This window comes from Gekko japonicus, unplaced genomic scaffold (genome assembly GCF_001447785.1).
Source record: "Gekko japonicus isolate JY-2015 unplaced genomic scaffold, Gekko_japonicus_V1.1 scaffold296, whole genome shotgun sequence".
NCBI classification, from domain to species: domain Eukaryota; kingdom Metazoa; phylum Chordata; class Lepidosauria; order Squamata; family Gekkonidae; genus Gekko; species Gekko japonicus.
In genome coordinates, this window is record NW_015177014.1 from 788,999 (window position 1) to 808,118 (window position 19,120).

The 19,120-nt window shown below is 44.5% G+C and overlaps 1 protein-coding gene across 1 annotated transcript in view; it reads left to right on the plus strand.

Moving 5' to 3' along the window:
* FRMPD4 (FERM and PDZ domain containing 4) overlaps positions 1-19,120 on the plus strand; it is a 120,963-nt gene that overhangs the window by 26,513 nt on the left and 75,330 nt on the right. The window contains exons 2-3 of the mRNA XM_015427689.1: positions 5,956-6,116; positions 8,264-8,366. Of these exons, the coding sequence (XP_015283175.1) occupies positions 5,956-6,116; positions 8,264-8,366 (264 nt within the window). The remainder of the gene's footprint in view (positions 1-5,955; positions 6,117-8,263; positions 8,367-19,120) is intronic.

Consider the following 19,120-nt stretch of genomic DNA (forward strand, 5'->3'; position numbering starts at 1 on the left):
CTTCCTTCCTTCTTCCCCTCCCTCCCCATCTATTTGCTTTCTTTCCACCTTTCTTTCTCTTTTTCTCTCTTTCTCCCTGTATAGAAAAATTGCTTTCTGCTTTCTATATCCACATGCCTTCTCCTGTGATGTCTTTCTGATACCATGCTGTGTCTTGTTTCCTGTTGCAAGCCAAATGGTGAGGCCACATGGTCTCGATAGCCATGCCATAAACCCACATTCTTTCACACTTTCATGCCAAAAGCCAGAACTAATGGCTACACTTGAGGCCCACATGCGACCAGTCATGTACACAATGAAGTAGCTGGAGTTTGGGTCAGCTGACTGCAGGCAGGGTCTCCAAACTTCCAGCCAATCCCACAAACCTGATGTTAGCAACCATGGCAACCAACAATTGGGCACACCCATGCCCACTCGCAATTGGCTGATGGCCACAGCCAATTTGTTACTGGAATTGGGCTATAATTGATTGATTCCTTTGAGAGTGAGTCTCTTAGCTATCCCTTCCTCCTCTTGTCGTTGTCTGTTTTATGACACCTGGAAATGCTGTCTCTTGGAAAACAAAGAGTTGCTTTGTGAACTGGAGCACATGGTTGTGCAAAGATGGGATTTCTCCTGAAAATCCCCTGGTACTTGGACTATTTTGGACTGATGAAGGTTCCTGACTTGGTAACTATGAATCATTAATGTTTAGTTAAGGCAAACAGCCCTAGCCTTTGTTATTTTTGTAATCTCTGGTAGTCTGTTGCTGTGCTCTGTACTGAATAAAGATCCTTTTTTGTTGCTAATTTGGCTTTGATGTTGTAACTTGACTTCCAAATCTAAGTCCTGTGCCTCAACGCTCACCATATACGCTACCATTGGAGAGTAAAAGTGTGCATCTCTAGATTGAGTTGCTAATGTGTTCTGTCCCCGATGCCAACTAAGGGTTTGGAATCTCTTCCCTTAGGAAAAGCAGGGACTATTGAAAAGAGGTTCTGGTGGCAAAATTGTCTGGAAACCAGAGAGGGTGTAGCCTACCTCTTGGTTTGTTGTTTAATGTATTGAAAAGTACAGGGTTCCCTCTCATCCCTGGACTGGCCTGAGTGGGCTAATCCTGTACATTCCCTTCCTTTCTCTCTCTCTCTTCCTTCCTCCCCCCTCCCCCCCATCTATTTGCTTTCTTTGTTTTTTCTCTCTCTCTTTCCACCTCTTTCATTCTTTCTTTCCACCTCTCTCTCTCTCTTTCTCTCTTAAACAAATAAATATCATTATCAATATTTGTTTTTACCCCTTTTTGTTTTTGGCAGTCTCTAATGTTAATAAAGAGCAAATCTGCATATGTTTAAATAAAATGGTGTGTGTGATATTTGTTCATGTCTTGTGGCTCTCAAACATCTGTGGTTTATTCTATGTAGCTCTTACATTAAGCAATTTTGGCCACCCCTGCCCTAACCCTGTCCTTAAAATCCCTAACCCCAACCCTAAACCTAATAATGCAACTCTAACCTTAATCTAATTACCCTAACCCAAACCCTGATAACCCTAACCCAAATCCTAACTGTAATACCCCTAATCCAGACCCTAATAACCCTAATCCTAACTCTAACCTGAACCTTAACCCTAATAACCCTAACACTAATCCTAATGCTAACCTTAATAACCCTAACCCTGATAACTCTAACCCTACTTCTAACCCTAACTCTAACCCAAACCTTAACCCTAACCCTAATAACCCTAACCTAACCCTAACTGTAACCCTAATAACTCTAAACCTAAACCTAACTCCTAACACTAACTGCTACCCTATCCCCTAATCCTAAACCCGAACTCTAACACCTAACCTTACCCTAACCCTAATAACCCTAATGACACAGGAGGTGCAGCCAGAAGGAGAGACTGATCCTGAGCCTGGCCCAGCACCCCCAGTTGCAGACACCCTGAGGCCAGACTCCCCACCTAGTTCTCCTGAGTGCCCCAAATGTAGGGCACGCCAGAGGCCGACTATGCAGGAGCAAAGAAGGAGTGCCAGACTGCAGCTCCTGCAAAGGCAACGGGAGGAGCTGTAAACCTTTGCAGACTCAACTCCCAGGGAAGGGAGGACCTGTTCAAAAACACTCCTCGCATCTGTTTCAGCGCGGCAGCAACTCTGCATACTCAGACCTGCTTCTCTCTGTGTAGCAGCTGCTCCTTGTCCTTGCAACCTGCAACCTTGAATTGACTTCCCGGCTAACCGACCTTTGGCTCTGTGGCTTACCTTGATTCCAGACCGTGTTTCCAGTGTGTAGTCTCTGTGGCAACCAGCCAAGACAGCACATTAACCCTGACCCTAAGTCTAACCCCTATCCTTAATAACCCTAACCCTAATAACCCTAACACTATCCTTAATAACCCTAGCCCTAATAACCCTAAACCTAATAATGCAACCCTAACCCTAATAATGCAACCCTAACATAATTAATCTAACCCTAACCCAAACCCTGATAACCCTAACTGTAACCCAAATACTAACCCTTACCCCCCTAACCCTAACGTTAGCCATAAAATGTGAGGATAGGTTAAACTGAGAAATGGTGATGAGCCCAATTCCTAGTCTGACCACTGTAATCAATATGCCACCGTAGCCCCCTAATCCAAAATCCCAAACAAGGCAATATGCACTTTTTTCCTCTTCTGGTTTGTATGAAGCTTTTCATTTATCCTAGGACCAAAAGCTGTACATGACTTTATGTAAAAAAAAAAGAAGAAAGAAAACCAAAAACTGTCCAAACCTTTTTTCTTTCTAATTACATTTCTGCCATATGCTCATCCAGATGGCTTCTACTCAGATCTTATAGGGTGCTATAAAATGACCTTACTTTAGAGGATTTAATCATTGGAGAAGCTTATGAAAAAATAGAATTGACATGTCAGCATAGGGAAATTCAGTATCTTTCTTTGCCTGTATAGAAAGGTTTTTATGTGTTTGTGGTATAGAAATCTGTTATCTATGTATTTATTGCTTGTTTACAATATTTATAGATCACTTTTAAATGCATAATAATATCATTGTTAATACATACCAATATCGATGTAAAAGGAAAAATTCAGGGCTCAGGAAATGGTGCCATCATGTTGAGATGAAACACATATGTCTCTCTTCAGAGACCTCCTGCAAATTCTGTCTTTACCATCCAGAATGAAAGGCAGAATATAGCGATATAATAAATATGTGAACATGTAGAAATGGAAGGGAAAGTAACTGACTTTTGGAAATGAATCCTTTTGTGAGCTGATTGAACTGGTAAAGTTCAACATGTTAAGAAAGGATTCCTACTAAATAGGAATTATGTTCGTTTGACCTCTGTTACTTTGCTTTATCCCCAGTCAGCTTTTTCCTTCAGTGACCAGATGCTATCAGTGCTATTTAACTGCCCACTGTTTTTGTTGTGGAATTTGATCTGTAGGTAGAAACCTGAAAGGCATATTCCAAGGCCTCCTATTTTACCTGATTTTTTTTGTCATTTAACAGCAAGGTCTAAATTAGCATTGACAAGATATAATTTAGAAAGCTGGAAACAAAGATGTGAATAGTATTGACACATTCCAGAGAGAGAGAAAGCCATGTAGTCCGCTGCAGCCAAAACAACAAAGACTCTTGTGGCACCTGAAAGAATTGTGAATTTATTGTGGCATAAGCTTACATGACCAAGAGCCCACTTTATCAGATGTGCAAAGTTCAACAGAGCTATGTATTCCCCAAACTAAAAATTACACAAGGGTAGGGAAGAAAGGAGTTATTACAATTAAGTTCAAAAGGCTTAGTTTTCAAGGACATAGGTGTGTTGTCACAGAATACAGATGACAATAGGATCCAGTCAAAAGAGTAAACAGTCCAAGAGCCCATGACACTAAGCCAATTGTAGTTGCAGCAAATATGAGAACAGGCCATCATTTTCAGCTAGGCTTCCCAAGTCCCCCCGGGGGGTGGGGAAACCCACGCCCCAGAGGCCCATTCCCTGCCGCCACCGGATCAGGCTCCCGGGGGAACTCCACCCCAACATGCGCGTCACTCAGAAGTGACGTGACGACGGCAGGCACGCTGGGGGTGGGACCACGGCAATCCGAGGGAAAACTCTATGGTTTTCCCTCGTATGGCCATGGCCCTGCCCCCAGCATGCCTGCCATCGTCACGTCACTTCTGGGTGACGTGCATGTGGTGCACGGGCGCAAAGCGCATGCACGCACACACCAGACGCCAGCCGGGAGCCCCCTGCTCTGGCAGAAGATCAACTAGGCAACCCTATTTTCCGCTTCAGAGGTCAGAGCTGGTATTAAAGCTTTAGATTTAATTTTGGTTTCTAATTTTTATATGGTTTAATATCCGGTACTCTGGAATACATTATTTGAGACTAGCAACCTATATAAGTTTTGTACAACAAGCCCTGCAAAATCAATGGGATCCGAATGTTCACATCTTCATTAAAATCAGGGGTCATTTCCTGCGGGAGTGGACAGGAGCGGAGCTCCGGCAGTAAGGAGCCCAGGGGGCGGGCACATGCAACAAGTCCCGCCCCGTGCTCCCAGCAGCCCTCAGTTGGGCCACGAGGAGCAAGAAGCAGCCAGATAAGTTGCAGAGCCCCCCCCCTCGGCCCGCCTTCAAGTACAAGCTCTCCCTCCAGTATGAGGGCAGATCTGCGCGTTCCCCCCTCCCATAGCTAGCAATCCAAAACAGTCCAGTGGCACCTTTAAGACCAAGTTTTATTCAGGTACAAGCTCTCCCTCCTCTGTGAGGACAGATCTGCACGTCCCCCCCCCCAATAGCTAGCAATCCAAAACAGTCCAGTGGAGCCTGAGTGGTGGGTGTTGCCTTCTGACACACTTCCGGTGCGGTCAGGGGGTGTGGCATATGCAAATAAGTTATGCTAATTAGTTATGCTAATGAGCTCCTGCACCTCTTTTTCTGCGAAATGACCCCTGATTAAAATTATGGATTTAATTATCAAAAGCACAAACCTGGTGCAAAGTACTATAAATACACGTTTTCCAAAATCAAGGCTTAAAAATCTAAAGCCTATCAGGTGTACTGAAATAAAATGCTGCCACAGTAGGGATAAAAGTTGGGAAATTGTGCTAATATGCTTGTTAATACTGAACAGAGATTTTATGTTCCTAAGCATAAAACAGTTAACTATGGAACTTGTCTGCTTTCACCTCTTCCCCCATTATCCCCATGTCCCTTTTAAATGCAAAATGTCCTTTATAGCTTTCATTTTATTAATCCACACAGACCTTGTGGGTGGGGTACAAGAAATCCTGTAGCTGTACTGCTTAGCAAATCTCTCTTTCTCTCTCTCTTTGTCACCTATCTCACATGGTAGGTTATATGATAATAAATAAAATGGGTAATAAAATGGACCCTGCATATGTTGTTCTGAGCAGCTTTGAGAAAAGTTAGATTGACAGATTGTGTAAACAGATGAGATGGGGATTTAAATACAGATTTACCCAGCTCCGACCTTATCGTTTTCTGCTTGCCCACATGTTTTCTGGTAAATTGGGTACAAAATTTTTTTGTGCTGATGACTTTCACTGCAATATTACATTATATATGACCAGTGAAACTGATACATAGTTTACCAAGTATGGGCATTATTTTGTTTACTAAAATGTACTGGTAGTGCCTTGTGTAGATACAAGTTTATTTTTCTCACTGGAGAAAGGTACACTTAAGGTACACAGACTTCTGAATGACTTCTGTTCTGACATCACTGAGAAGGTGGCCAAGTTTCTCCATTCTGTTTTAAAGCTGCGCCAAAGGATCCGAGAGACATAGTATTTTATAGGTGTGTTCTTAATCTACTCTTAAATTGTAGAATCTGTATGACAGTGTATGCCAATAAAGGCTAACTTGAACCTGAAACTTGTTTATTTTTCTCCCTTGTTCAAACTAAGATGACAAATTTAAAAAATAACTTGATGTGTCTTTTTCTTTAGTCACATGACCCAGTCAGCCCCTTTTGATGATCCTCGATTAGAGAGCTGCCAAATAATACCTCCAGCTCCCCGGAAAGTGGAAATGAGGAGAGATCCTGTGCTGGGCTTTGGTTTTGTAGCTGGCAGTGAAAAACCAGTGGTTGTGCGCTCTGTAACACCAGGTATGGCTCCTCCTCCTATGTTTAAGTTACAACTTTTTTGTATCTGACAGCAGAATTAATATAACTGTTGTCCAGAGAGTCCTGTGGTGCGTGGGCTTCTGAAGTGTTCAACAAGAAATAAAAGAAGCTGTTCCTTTAGGAAACCTGAGTCACAGACATTGGTACAAATAAGGACATACAAACGAAAGGTTTTGTCATTACAGGACTTCTGTTTCCCCATAACTTTATCTGCTTTCTATCATAAATAGATAAGGTAACATGATAAATAATAAAGTGTATATTGCTGCCTAGTCTGTCTCCAGGGTCTGTTTCCAATTGTGTGAATGAAGATGTGGAGTTCCTTTAAGCTCTTCCCCTGTCCCAGGAGTAATAACATGCTCCCATCTGAGATCAGGGCCCTGTGGAACTTGTTACAGGTTTGCAGGGCCTATAAAATGGAGCTGTTCTGCCAGGCCTTTGGCTGAGGCAGCGGACACCCAATTATCTTGGCCCCGCCTGCTGAGAACCTGCCTGTTGAAATCTGCCCACGTGAAAGGGTTAACATCACACCTTCGGCCAGCGGACCTGCTCGCTGTTGTTTGTTTTAATATTGCAGGACTTATGAATTGTTACCAGCTAGATTGATATTCCTGTTTTAACTGTTTTAGCTACTATTCTTTATATTTATTTATTTTATTTATTTATACATTCGATTTATATACCGCTCCAACCCCGAAGGGTCTCTGAGCGGTTTACACACAAATTCCAAATTCCAATTTTCCTATCTAAGGCCACACATATTACAAGGGACGGGGCTGCCTACCGGCACCCAGGATCTATCTTAAATTGTATGGATGTTGTTCTGTATGGATGTTACCTGCCCTGTTACCTGTTACCTGAGCCCACTTGTGGGAAAGGTGAGATATTTATTTGTTGATTGATTGATTGATTGATTTATACCCCGCCCTCCCCGTCAAGGCAGGCTCAGGGTGGCTTACAAAGATAACATATAAATAAACAGTTATAACATAGATAAAAGCAACTTAAAACAACCCATAATCATAAAGTGCTAGAAAAATAGATATAATTAATTATAAGATGGCAGTACAGTCATCGATATAATCTACAATCTGCAGTGTTTCACAGCTCCTTGATCGTTATATGCAGCAGGTGCTGGCACTAGATGTAAACAATGAAAAGTCCAGGGCAAGGGTTCTAATAACATTAATGATGGTATAGTTGGTGGCGGCGGCAGCTCCTTAATCAAAAGCCTGGTGGAAGAACTCCATCTTGCAGGCCCTGCGGAACTGCATCAAGTCCTGCAGGGCCCTGATCTCCTCTTGCAGCTCATTCCACCAGTATGGAGATGCCACCGAAAAGGCCCTAGCCCTGGTTGTGGCCAGTCTAACTTCTTTCGGGCCTGGGACAAAATAAATGAATGAAATTAGCGTCTCACAAAAGTTAAGAGGTCTTGCCTCCCACTCAGTTTGTTCTAAAGCTAGGGCTGCCAACATGAGGTGGGGACTGAAGATCTCCAGGAATTAGAACTCATCTCCAGGTGACATAAACCAGTTCCCTTGGAGAAAATGGCTGCTTTGGTGGATGGGTTCTGTGGCATTATACCATATTGAGGTCCTGCCCCTCCCCAAACCCCTCCCTCTTTAGGCTCTGCCCTGAAAATGCTCAAAGTTTTTCCCAACATAGAATTGGCAAGTCTATCCAAAGCTGACTCTGGGAAATCTATTGCTGAAAATATTGTTGTGGCTCTCTGAGAAAGAACTTCATCAAACTACTTCTGAGAAAGAACTTCAAACTACTTCTCTCAGTTTCTTTCTTTAAAATGTGTTTATAGGCTGCTTTTCCACTATTGAAAGCGGAGAAAAATATTTTAAGTGATAGATAATATCATAAAATAAATAGCAATAAAACATGAAATAATTATAAAAGCAGTCCAACAACAGTTTTAGCTGTTGCAGGGATCCTCCCACACTGATCTGCTATTTGTTATTTCTTGCCCACTGATTATGTTGAATTCTTGGATATTTAGTAAGCATGATCTAACTGAAAAATGTACAGAACTCTAAGATGCAACAAATCTCTCTGCTCTGCATAACCAAGAAGGCTGCCTATATCTGTGTAACCTGTGCTTGAATGTCATCTCTCAACAGGGGGACCCTCTGAAGGAAAACTTATCCCAGGAGATCAGATCATCATGATTAATGATGAGCCAGTGAATACTGCTCCAAGGGAGAGAGTCATCGACCTTGTCAGGTAGGGAATGTTTCCTTCTTTTGTTTTTAATTTTATTTAGAGACCTGACGTGCTCTATCCCTTGGTGTTTAAAAAAAGAAACCCAAACCGTTCAGCATCCTAATAAACACATCATGTCAGCCATTGAAGGGAACTCTTTGGGTCTGGCAGTGATTAATTTTGGCATTTTCATTGGAAGGCAGACAGTGCAGTCCAGATTGTAGGATGTTAAAACAGAAAAAGTCAAGACAGTAGGCTAGAAAAGCAGCCTCTAGGAGTCAGTTAGATGGGAAATCAGGCGGTAGTTAGAGAGGAAGGATGCTGAGAAAGAGAAAGCTTGTTGAGACTGATGGAAATGGTATAGTTTGAATGCCATGTGGAAGAAGGCAGAGACGAGGAAAAGGTAGGTTATGTAATGGAGAAGAGAAGCAATGGCAAAGAAGAAACAACCAAAAGTCAGGAGGGGGTGGTAGGATCAAGGAAACATGTGGAGGGGGTAGAAGAGATCAACAAGATAATGAATTTGGCAAGTCTTTCTTTTTTTTCCTCAACACCCATTTGGATAAGCAAGAATTTTATGTAGGTTAACAGGCTGACTGTGACAGACAAAAAAGCTGTCAACCTGAAAAAATACTGATGAAAACCCTTGGCACGTGACAAGTGTAAAATTAATAGCTAGCTATAAGTGCCTCCTTTATTGGAATCTTCTTAATAAAGACTGAAGGATTACAAGGAAGAGGGCATGGCAATTGGAGATTTAAAGGGGCCAAAGAATATTAAATTATAAAAAGGAGGAATGACGAAAAGCTTCCTGTTCACTGGAATCTGTGCTTTGTCCTCTTTTTCTGCACTCACATTGTCTACAGTCCCAAAAATGAGGCAGAGATTCTGTGGCATTTGAATGCCATGAATGGCATTTGAATGCTGTGACAGGAATGCTGTGACAGTCTCTCCATGTACATTGCAAAATTGCATGGACCATGTGCCACCCTGTTGCCTCTACCATTCTAATTTCTGGCAGCCTAATTCAAGGAGCTGACAGGAATTTTTCTATGCAAAACTCCATCTTTCTAAACTTGTGAATTATCCTTGTGTTTCATGGGCTGATTTTGTGTGTTTTCCTTAGATACCATTATAGTTAAGCAGTTGCAAACCAAAATTGTAAATAGTAACTTGTGTTGAATTCTTGGGAGGAATACTCTGCTGGTGGTAAGCGTGTTGCAGAAACCCATCCTTTCATTTCCCTGTATGGATCTGCCAGCAGTTGACTTTAATGAATTTCAGTGAGCTGTATTAGAGTTATGTAATACTTCATTCCACGTAAAGAGCTTACTATTGTTTCAGTGGGGACATCTGGAACGATTAGGGAAAACACTGCACATTCAGCACACTAGGGCAAAAAAAAATTCATTGAGCCCGTGTGGTAAAGCATCCCTTCTAGGATGCTTAAACCAGGGTCATACATAGTTCTGGTGCTTCTTCATATGCAGAAATCACGCTTTGTTGTGATTTGTTACATGCCCTTTGAGATTTTGTCTTTTATCTAGTTGTAAAAATCCATCATCTGTGATATCTAAATCTGTGGTTTCTTAAGGTGTGTCTTTTAGAATGTTAGGCTTCTCTTTCCATTTATTGATTCAGCTCGCTCGTTTTATTTTATCTAGTTTTCAGTCCATGCTCCTGAGGTGATATACAGAATAAAAATAAGCACAAAGACTTCTTAGCGGCACAATAAAATCCAACTGTGAAAGATTGTCGTTTAGCAGATGGTAGGGCACTTTTTCAGCTGGTAGTGGAGGATAGGACTGGTATTAATGAGTTTCAGCTATGAGTGGGGAATGTCAGCAGGATGTTAGGAAAAAAGATTTTTAACAATAACAATAAAAAGATTTTTAACAATCAGTGATGGAGTCAGTTGCCCAGAGATGTTGTGGGTTCTTCTTCTTGGTGGTTTTTTAAGCAAAGATTGAGTAATGATTTGTCAGGGAAGCTTTAGGTCATTCCACATGATATAGGGGGTTGGACTGGATGATCTTTAGATCCAACTTTTGATTCTGTTATTTAATTTCTTTGAATCTAGCTGTAATTAGGCTACATCATTTTAAAACCCCTGCCAATAAAACTAGCACAGCAATGGTGCCCCCCCCCCCCCCCCAAAGGCATTTTTAGGCTAGAGAAGCTTGAGTCTAAGGATCATGAACCAAAGGATTGCAAGCAGATCTCCACACATGGAATGGATCTTTTCTGCTTCTCCCATCCCACTGCAGTTACCCAAAATGCTTCTCCTAGACGACAGGGGTCTCTTAGTGGTAGCACAGGACGTGAGATGGCAATCTGCTGGAAGAATGTATGGAGACTGCTCATCACCCTTGTTCTGTCCACGGAATTGCCCTTCCGCACGTAGAAGACACCTCTAGAGCCAATTGCCAGAGTTGAGAGGCCGCTGCCCAAAAGTTTTGATCTGCCGTTTCCAGTCTGCTTGTGCCTCTGAAGTTGGAGTGGCACATAAATCAGAGCCTCGGCTGGCCATCTTAAGAGCAGGCAGGCCCACGTGAGATTCATTTGCTGAAAAATCTTAACTGACAAGCAGGCTCCTTTGGCAGGGTTCAAGATACACAGACAGCACTTAATTAGCATCCCAATAGCCCTTTAAGCCTAGTAGCTCAGGTAGCACTACAGTATAGTTTGCAGCAGCAATATATAAGGTCTCATTATTTCTGGCCTTCTGCAATGGCTTTCCTTGTGTGTTCTTTTCTGCTGAGCTTTTAGATTTTTTTTTTTCTAGGCAGAGACCCTCAAAGCTATTTTTCAAAAATTAAAGAGCTTGGTTATATCAGTATTTGTAACATCCGCTGGTGCTTAAAGGGGTAAAAAAAACCTCTTTCAAAGCAAAGTTATTAAAATAGGGAAGGAGCTCCAAAAAATGAACTCAGTTTTACTATGTCATTAAAATACCCAAAGACAGAATACTAAACAGCTGAGGTCTATTTAAAGAACCGGCTGTGTGGCTGTTTAGCAGCAGCTGCTAAATTTTTTCCCTTGTACTTGTGATACATGTTCTGGTACCTTAAAGTTAATCACAGCATAGTTTGGAGTTAGTGCCCATGCAGGGAGAGCTTTTATATCGCCACATGGCATAGCAGACTTCTGTGTTATTTAAACTAGGCCATCTATTCCATGCTGAACAGGCTGGAAATCACAAAGTACAAAAAAGGGACAGAATCATAGAGATTTTTAGGTCAGTTAATTCAGTCCCATGCAGTGAGGTATGATTCTGTGATTTTTTAAAAAAATCACGCCACACAGATTAAGCTTTCCACACTGCATTTTAAAAAAAATAGTTATAATTCTCTGTTCCTTCAAGCATCCTCCTTGGCATGGATAGAAGGATGCTTGAAGGAGGCTATAGCAGTCTTCAGGCATCCTTCAATCCATTCCACATTGTCAGGACTTCTTTCTTCTGGTTTTCTCCTTCTAATCTTTGCCTAAGCAATGCACAGATGGAGCTCTGGAGGAACTACTTTTTCACAGAGTAATTGACTATGTAGAATTCATTGCTACTGGATATAGTGATGCCCACTATTTTACCTGATGTTTAGAGAGGATAGGCACATTCATCACTAGCTGTTACTCATGAAAAGTAGTTGAAATGTTCATGTATAGAGACAGTGGTCCTCTGAATACCATTGCTGGATAGGGCTTAGGCCTCAGTTCTTTGATCATGGGTCTTCTGGGAGCAGTTGTGTAAAACAGGATACAGGATTATCTGTACCGTTTGTCAGATCCAGCATAGTGTTAGCCTGATTGCTCTGAGTTATTATCAATATTGGGGAATATGAGATATTATAAAATAGCAATAGGCAATAAGGGAACAAACACCTTTATATACAAGGGTCCCACTTCATCCAGAAGCACCAGAAATAGACACGGAGGCTAGTTTCAATATAAAATGATTCCTTTACTGTAGATTCGTCAGAAGCAAACAATACACAAGCACACAAACAATAGTTAAACATTCACACACACAATACAGACCTAAGGAAGCAGAGGTGATTGAGAGCTAATGGAGGGGTTATGGGGTGATACTATCTATCCAGACGTGCAGAGGTCCATGAAGAAGGTGGTGACCCATAACCCAGAGGGTTTGAGGGGTGGACTGCCAGTTGGCATCATGGCAGAAAACACTTGGTCTAAAGGCCATGTGTTCGCTGGGATATAGGCATTGAAAAACAATGCAGACCAATGGGCAGCCCTGGGGGCTGGTCTCAGGTGAGACAATAGATTACCTGGACCAATCCGGGGTCCCAGGGGTGTGTGACATCAGGATCAGCATGGCCTAGATGTGACCAATGAGCTTCCAGAGAGGCAGGGTCTGGATTTAACAATAGAAGCCAAGTGCTGGGTGGCTGTACTGGGGGTGTCCATTGTGGAACAATAGAGTGGTCTGGCGTTTCTCCGGTGGCTCTGGTAGTGGGGCAGTCCTCACCAATGGGTAATCTCCTCTCCTCCAGAAGCAGGGTCCAACAACAGAATTTGTTCCCAGAGGGGAGGGGCTTGCCCACAGATTCTCAGTTTTTTTCGGCCCTGCTGAAGAAGCAGGACGTTGATGGTGGTGCTCTGTGAGAGCGTGGAAAATCTCGTGAGGCCTTCGCCAGAAGGCAGAAGAAAAAAGTTTGAGTGCGAGAAGAGAGCTTTCTTGCCCGTTCTGTCCCTGCGCGCTGCGGTGGAGCGGCGAGGGGCGAGCTTAGCTGACAGTGATTGGTTTCTCCAAGAGCCAAGGCTTGGTCGCAGTCTCCTGGTATGGTTGCTAGCCTCTTGGTACAGAGGTTTTCCACCCACCCTCTTCCCCTTCGCATCGGTGGGGAGATTTGAGATGGTGGCAGCCTCCTGTCAGGCACTCACTGTGGTCAGTGTGACAAAAGGCGGGGAGGGAGCGATCTCCAAGTGTTCGGAGGATCAGTCCTTCTACCCAGGCAGTGTCTGAGTTGCGGTAAGATAAGGCATAATGAGGGCGGTTGCCTCTTTGTTAACTAAGAAGTCCTCGTCCCCCCCTGCCATTCCCCCCTTGGCTCGACTTTGGGGTAGCCATTTTGGGGCTTCTTTCCCTTCTGTTTTGCAGGGGGCAGCCATTGTTTTCCACCTCACAGTTTTGGTGGGGGGAAAATGGCGCATAAAGCAGGCCTCTCCACCACACCTGAGCTTGAGGGTGCGGTAGGTGGATCTGCCTCTTCTGCCGCTTCTTCCATGTCTCTTCTTCCCCTGTATGATACCCAGTGTGGGGAAGGAAGCAGTAATATGGATGTGGACCTTTCAGGGGCTGACGCAAAGTCTACCCTTCTCGAGTGGATTAGAACCGAAATGAGGAGGGAGATCAGAGCGGCCATGCAGGAAACACAAGTTACTGCGGCTGGCCCTGATAGAGAGTCTTCCACGGCACCTAGGGCCAAAAGGAGGAAGAAGACAGAGATACCAACTAGGCAGTCTAGCAGTAGAGTATTAAGTCCTCTGTTAGAAGATATATCTGGAGACTCAGAGTTCAGAGATTTCTTCTTCCAAGGAGGAGGGGGAACTCTCTGATGAGGAGGATGAAGTGGTCACATCCTCGCAAACCAGACTTTTTCCTCAAGAGCTGTATTCCAGATTGCTCCCTAAAGTACTTAGAGTGCTAGAGTTGAATGCCCTGCCTAAGAGGAATGAGGAGCCTGATCCAGATTTTCTGGAAGGAGCTGAAAAATCACTCCCCAAGTCTGGAATGAAGGCCTCTGGGGTCCCATTGCCGGCCGCCTTTTACAACCTCATTAAGGCCGAGTGGGAAATGCCAGCTAGAGCCAAGGCCAACCACCCCGTATTTTCAAAGTTTTATACGCTGGTTCCTGAAGCTGCAAAGAAGCTCTAGAGGATGATCCTGTAACTAAGCTGTCTTCCACTTCTGTGTTGCCTATAGAGGCAGACAGCCTTCCTAAAAACCTAGGTGACGAGAGGATTGAGCTTGCACTTCATCGGGTTTTCGAGGCATCTGCTAACACACTGAGGGCTTTAACTACAGGCTCTCTTTTTACTAGGGCAGCTTTTTCATGGGCATCGGATTTAGTGACTGCAGACAGTAAACTACCAAAGGACCTTAAAGATGAGATCAAGAAGATTGCATTAGCTACAGTCTTTGCTTCTGATGCTTCCTTAGACGCAGTTCAAATGTCAACCAGAGCCATGTCCTTTAGTGTTACTGCTCGGCGCAACACATGGCTTAAAAGTTGGGATGTTGATCCATCTGCCCAGGCTAGAGTAGCAGCTATACCCTTCAGTGGTGTTAATCTATTTGGAGAGGGTATGGACAAATTATTAGTTGAGGACAAGGGTAAGAAGAAGGCTCTTCCTTCCAAAAGGAAGGATGAAAAACAGAAAAAGCATTTTCAGTTCTTTTGGTACACTAAAAGGCCATCTAGACAAGGTTTTTCAAGATCCTTTCGGGGCAAGTGGCAGCACAAACCCCAAGAGGACAGCAATACACCCCCATTCCATAAGCCCAGTCAGTCTTCAAAGGCCCCCCCAAAAGGAGCCTCAGCGTGACTATTTAGAAACTCAAAACACCTTCGGAATAGTCGGAATATGGGGAAGGCTTCAGAGGTTTGCAAGTCAATGGCATCACACCATTCAGGACAGATGGGTACTGGACACCGTGACCAATGGGTACTCACTAGAATTCAACCACTTACCTCCAAGACGTTTCCTTCAGGTTCTGAAGAACCGATCCAGCCAAAAACACAGGATATTACTGGGGGCCTTTCGACATTTGTTAGAGATCGGAGCCATAGAACCCGTGCCACGGGATCAACAGGCTCAGGGGGTTTACTCTGTACTCTTCACAGTCCCAAAAAAGAACGGGGACATCAAGGCTATATTAAATCTGAAGTGGGTGAATCGTTGGGTCCAAACGAAGAGATTCAAGATGGAGACTCTCAAGTCAACATTGTTAGCCATACAGAAGGGGGAATATATGGCATCCATAGATCTATTGGAGGCCTATTTGCATGTCCCCATAAGGGAGTCCCATTGCAAATGTCTTCATTTTGCCTACAACAACAGACATTTCCAATACAGGGCTCTCCTCAGGGTGTTCACCAAGATTCTGGTGGCGCTGGTGGCTCACCTCCGGCTGGAGGGGGTCTCCCTGTCACCGTATCTAGATGACATCCTGGTCAAGGCACCCTCACTGGACAGCTGCATATCAGCGGTAAGAGCTACTGCAAAATGTCTACAGGATCACGGTTTTGTGATCAACTGGGACAAAAGCTGGTTCATCTAGGCATGCAAATCAACACGCTACAAGACAGGGTCTTCCTGACTCAGGAGAGACAAATAAAGATTCAGACCCTAGTGACAACGGTTTTGACATGTCAACAGGTGAAGGTTATGACCCTGGCTCAATTGCAAGGTCTGATGGTATCCTGTCAGGAGACCCTTCAATGGGCCAGGTTTCACACTCGCCCTCTCCAGAGATTTCTGCTACCTTTCCAGGACGTGATTGCTCATAAGAGACTGAAACTAGTCACCTTACCCAAGACCCTCAGGTTGGAACTGGGATGGTGGCCGGATCCGAAGAGATTCCTACCGGGAGTATCACTTCGGGAACCAAGAAAGGAGATTTTGTTGATTGGCACGTGTCTGTCGGGTTGGGGAGCGCATCTGAAGGACAGGATGGCTCAAGGTGTCTGGTCGCCCGAGGAACAGTCCCACAGTATTAATTTCCTGGAGTTGCGATTGATCAAACTGGGATTGTGGAGCTTTCAGAGCTCATTGAAGGACTGCCATGTATTAGTGCAGACAGACAGTATGACTGCGAAAGCATTTATAAACAGGCAGAGCGGGACCAGATTTCAGTCTCTCCACGTGGAAGCCTGCCATCTGCTGCAATGGGCAGAAAAATATCTGCAGTCGATCAAGGCAGTTCATGTTCCAGTCCAGGACAATGTACTGGTGGACTGGCTGAGCTGCAGAACTCTGGATAAGTCCGAATGGATGTTACAGAGGGAGGTCTTCTCCTAGATATGCATGAGGTTTGGGAATGTAGATCTATTTGCAAATGCCCAAAATTGTCAGGTGCCAAGGTTCATTGCAAGGGCAAGGGAACACCTGGCTATCGGCATAGACACACTGAGTTGTGAGTGGCCTTGCCCCCACTACGGCTCATAGCCAGGGTAGTGCAGAGGGTCATAGAGCAGAGGGCAGAGGTGGTGTTCGTAGCCCCATTCTGGCCTCGCCGATCATGGTTCCAGGACCTCATGAGGCTATCCTTAGGGAATCATTGGTGTCTACCAGCGAGGGAGGACCTTCTCTCGCAGGGCCTCATCCTCCACCCAAATCCAGACTCCCTGGCCCTCACAGCTTGGAAACTGAGTGCAGCCAACTTTCCGGGGTAGGGTATTCGGAGGGAGTCATTTCCACCATGCTAGCCTCCAGGAAATCTTCTACTTCTAGCATTTATAACTCTACCTGGCAGGTGTTCACTGTGTGGTGTATAGACAGGGGTTGGGAGCCTTTGTCAGTGCCTGTTAGTGGAGTTCTTTCCTTTTTGCAGGAAGGGTTAAGAAAGGGGCTTAGCACCAGTATGCTCAGGCGACAGGTGGCTGCTCTATCAGCTGTCAGAGGAGCTAGGAAAGGAAAACTGCTTAGTCAACATCATCACATCAAGCGGTTTTTGAGGGGTGCAGCCTTATTAAATCCTCCCCAGGTACATCGTTTCCCCACCTGGAACCTCAATCTGGTTCTTCGAGCGTTACCTAGGGAACCCTTTGAACCTATGGCTGTTTGTCCCATTAAGGAATTGACCTTCAAAACTATCTTTCCGGAGGAGAGGCGATTACCCATTGGTGATGACTGCCCCACTCCAGAGCCACCAAAGAGTGATTCACACATGGAATTCAGTGCCACAGGAAGTGGGAGCGGCTACAAGCATGGACGGCTTCAAAAGGGAATTCGATAAGCATATGGAGCAAAGGTCCATCAGTGGCTATTAGCCACAAGGTATAGATAGGGACTCTGGGGCAAGTGATGCTCTGTCTTCTTGGTGCTTGGGGGGGGGGTCAGCAGTGGGAGGGCCTCTAATGTCCTGGCCCCACTGGTGGACTTCCTGATGGCACCTGGTATTTTTGGCCACTGTGTGACAGAGTGTTGGACTGGATGGGCCTTTGGCCTGATCCAACATTGGCATCTCTTATGTTCTTATGTTCACCGAGATGGAAGCTTCACGGTAAGTGAAGTCAAATCTTCCGTTCCCCTAGTGCCAGAAAAAAAGGAGTGGTGTTTCTTAATGTGTGGTGGGGTGAACCTGAATAGCTGACCATTCACTAGTCATGAAGAGTTAATGTTTACCTTGATAGGTCAGGCATAGGTGTAAGAATGCAGATATCTTAGACAAATATATAGAGACAGGGATGAGAGGATTATTCCAAAGATACTTCCTGACATGGGTGAAACAGGAGAGGGGGGTGGGAATATGCAACACACTTCATTCATGACAATAGCACAGACCAGAGGCTTTTGTCTCTGCCTGCCTGTACATTTGACAGTCAAAAGACTAGCCATGTGGTCAGCAGAAGATGCCTAATGCAAGGGCAGAGACTTGCCCATTCTTAGTCCTTTTTGGACTAAGCGGACAGGAGAGGGGGGGGTTGCTTGCATTGTTTTTATTTTATTTTTTTATTTACTTGGGATTTATATCCCGCCCTACCCAAGCGGCCCTGGCAAGCATGAGGGATGCTTGGCCGTGCAGCCACCCTGAAGAATTCTTTGGTTTGAGTTTTCTCAGCCAAGTTGTGGTTCTCCTAGCCTCCCAGCAAAAAGCCACTGTTTAAACCAAGCCTGGCTTCATAGGGCACTGCTTGTGGAGGTTCAGAGGTTGTTTTGGGGTGTCTCTGTCTCGGAAAAGACCACCCCAGGTTCAGTGCTGAGAATGCTGGCACCAATGGCTCCTCTTATGGTCTCAACTATTGGCAACTGAAAATGGTATTCTCCATAGTGTCTCCATTCCCCAACTGTAATATTTAGAAGCTCTTATCATGCAGAACATCCCCAGAGTGTAGTATGTATCACCGGCTGTGATGACATCCCATCTCTAGACCTAGAAATTAGGGACTTAAATTTCACACCTTACAAACTTCCTTTTTTCTGTTCTATACTTTTATTTTTATAACTTAGGCTTTGGGAACTGCTTCGTCTTCTAGTCCTCAATGAGGACAATTAGGGCTGCCAACTCCAGATTCAGAAAGGCCTGGAGATTTGAGGGTGGAGCCTGGAAGGTTGGCTTTGTGGGGGGGAAGGAACCTCAGGAGGGTATAGTGCCATACAGCCCACCTTCTAAAGCAGCCATTTCCTCCAGGAGAAGTAGAATGTTTTTTTAAAGTTATAAATAGACTAGTAAGGAAAGCCCGTCGTGGCGGTAGACGACGGGCCCTAGATAGGAAGGAAGGGCGAGTGGAAGGGAGGAATGGAGAAGAGGAGGTAGAGAGAAAGAGACAGAGTTAGAGAGGGGGGAAAGAGAGAAAAGGGGAGGGAGACAGAGTGGGGTTAATGGTATTATTTTGGAAAGAAAGGAAGGGAGAAAGCTAGGAAGGAAAGAAGGAAGGAAGGTAGATGGGTAGAAAGACAGAGATTGAAAGAGAGTGAATGGGAGGAAGGATAGTTGAGAAGGAAGAAGGGCAGAGAAACAGAGGGGGGAAACAGAGTGGGTGAGAGAGAGAATGTTGGGAGGGGAGAGAGAGAAAAAGGAGGGGGGGAGG